The 2,019-nt window shown below is 61.8% G+C and overlaps 1 protein-coding gene across 1 annotated transcript in view; it reads left to right on the top strand.

Annotated features, from left to right (window-relative positions):
• Positions 1-1,239: 1,239 nt before the first annotated feature.
• Positions 1,240-2,019, top strand: part of PABPC1 (poly(A) binding protein cytoplasmic 1) — a 16,355-nt gene continuing 15,575 nt past the window's right edge. Inside the window, exons 1-2 of the mRNA XM_029923387.1 lie at positions 1,240-1,614; positions 1,728-1,956. Of these exons, the coding sequence (XP_029779247.1) occupies positions 1,764-1,956 (193 nt within the window). The 5' untranslated portion in view covers positions 1,240-1,614; positions 1,728-1,763. The remainder of the gene's footprint in view (positions 1,615-1,727; positions 1,957-2,019) is intronic.

The raw sequence follows: 2,019 nt of genomic DNA, 5'->3' as shown, positions 1-2,019 counted from the left end.
CCTATAAACTATTTTTATGGCCATCAATTTATTAAGTTTAGCATTTCTATCAAAGTCCACAACTAATGTATAAAATTGTTTTAAACATCTGTAATACTGCGTTGAAACTATTCCTAATGTTGCCTGCTTGAGGGTCTGTGCTACGTACGACTGTGAGGCTCCTACTTGACGGAAAAACCATTTTTTGAGTCCTGTACTCTACCTCAAAGAAATTTCAAATAGAAATAGCACCAATGAAATTTCAAATAGAAATAGCACCAACCTAGCGACTCAAGTTAATAGTGATCACAAAGGGAAGCGGACAAAGACACCGAAACAGTTTTCCCAAATTAAGGCCACTTTGACTAACGGTAGCGTCCGGGGGAGACCGAGGGGAGTCCAAGACTCGGAAACCAGGGGACGAGAAGCCCAAAGACCGCCCCCCCTCCCCCCTCCTCTACTGGAAGCACCGCGGGGCGGCGACGGGGATCCAGCGCCAGGACGGTTGGGGGTCCCCGAGCCGGCAGCCAGGACCCGTGGCCGGTTGGGAGTCAGCGAGCGCTGCGGCCGTTGAGGACTCCAACTCCCAGCAGGCACCGCTTCTGCGGCCGACGCGTGGGGCGGCGCTGCCCGCTGGGACTCGTAGTGCGGTCCGGGTAGGAGAACGCGGAGCCAGCCCCGGCTCCTTTCACGCACGTTTCAGAAACTGGGCCTGGAAGGGATCACGCTGGCCCACCTGTGCCCGGCGTCCCTCCGGGGCGGGACGAACGGAGTAGGGCTGGCCACCGCGGGAAGAGGCCCGGACAGCCGTGCACGTGGGGGGTGGTTAGCGCCTACGAACCCGGAAGCCCGGCGCACCGCCCACCGCCGCAGTGACGGGTTAACGCTTCTCCGGGGTGGAGGTGGGGGCGGGGTGTGTGGAAAGAGAAGCCGTCCCAACCCTACTCCTCTGAGAGCCACCCACAAGCCAGCCCTCACCTCCTCCGCGAACCTTACGCAGCGCAGGCCCCGCCCTTCGGCCGCGGCGCGTGCGCAGAAGCCCCGCCCCTCCGCCCCAGCCCCACCCCCACACCCGCAGCTGCAGCCGCCGCCACCTCTCCCTTCCTCTCTGCTCTTTCCTCCTCCTGTTTTCTTTTCCCTCCTCCCCATCGCCTCCTTTTCTCCTCCTCCTCCGGCGCTGACGCTCGCGTAGGGCCCCGGCGTCAGACGCGCGGGGGCGGGGCGAGTGCGGCGGGGGGTATAAGTAGAGGGTGCAGGAGGCGGTGCTTCCCCTTCTCCCCGGCGGTTAGTGCTGAGAGTGCGGAGTGTGTGCTCCGGGCTCGGAACACACATTTATTATTAAAAAAACCCAAAAAAATCTAAAAAAATCCTTCAAAAAACCCAAAAAAAATTAACAAAAAATCCGCGTCTCCCCCGCCGGAGACTTTTATTTTTTTTCTTCCTCTTTTATAAAATAACCCGGTGAAGCAGCCGAGACCGACCCGCCCGCCCGCCCGCGGCCCCGCAGCAGCTCCAAGAAGGAACCAAGAGACCGAGGCCTTCCCGCTGCCTGGACCCGACACCGCCACCCTCTCTCCTCACCCAGCAGCCAGCAGCCAGCAGCCAGCGGCAGCCGATCGACCCCGTTCTGCGGCCGTTGAGTAGTTTTCGATTCCGGTTGATTTTTGTCCCTCTGCGCTTGCCCCCGCTCCCCTCCCCCCGGCTCCGGCCCCCGGCCCCAGCACTCGCTCTCCTCCTCTTACGGAAAGGTCGCGGCCTGTGGCCCTGCGGGCAGCCGTGCCGAGATGAACCCCAGCGCCCCCAGCTACCCCATGGCCTCTCTCTACGTGGGGGACCTACACCCCGACGTGACCGAGGCGATGCTCTACGAGAAGTTCAGCCCGGCCGGGCCCATCCTCTCCATCCGGGTCTGCAGGGACATGATCACCCGCCGCTCCTTGGGCTACGCGTATGTGAACTTCCAGCAGCCGGCGGACGGTGAGAGCCGGGCCCGGCGGGCGGGCGGGCGGCCATGAGGCGCAGGCGGCAGCGGGCGGGCTA

This window comes from Suricata suricatta, chromosome 15 (assembly GCF_006229205.1).
Source record: "Suricata suricatta isolate VVHF042 chromosome 15, meerkat_22Aug2017_6uvM2_HiC, whole genome shotgun sequence".
Classification (NCBI taxonomy): Eukaryota; Metazoa; Chordata; class Mammalia; order Carnivora; family Herpestidae; genus Suricata; species Suricata suricatta.
The sequence above is the reverse complement of the archived record's forward strand: the minus strand, read 5'-3'. Positions and strand labels throughout refer to the sequence as shown.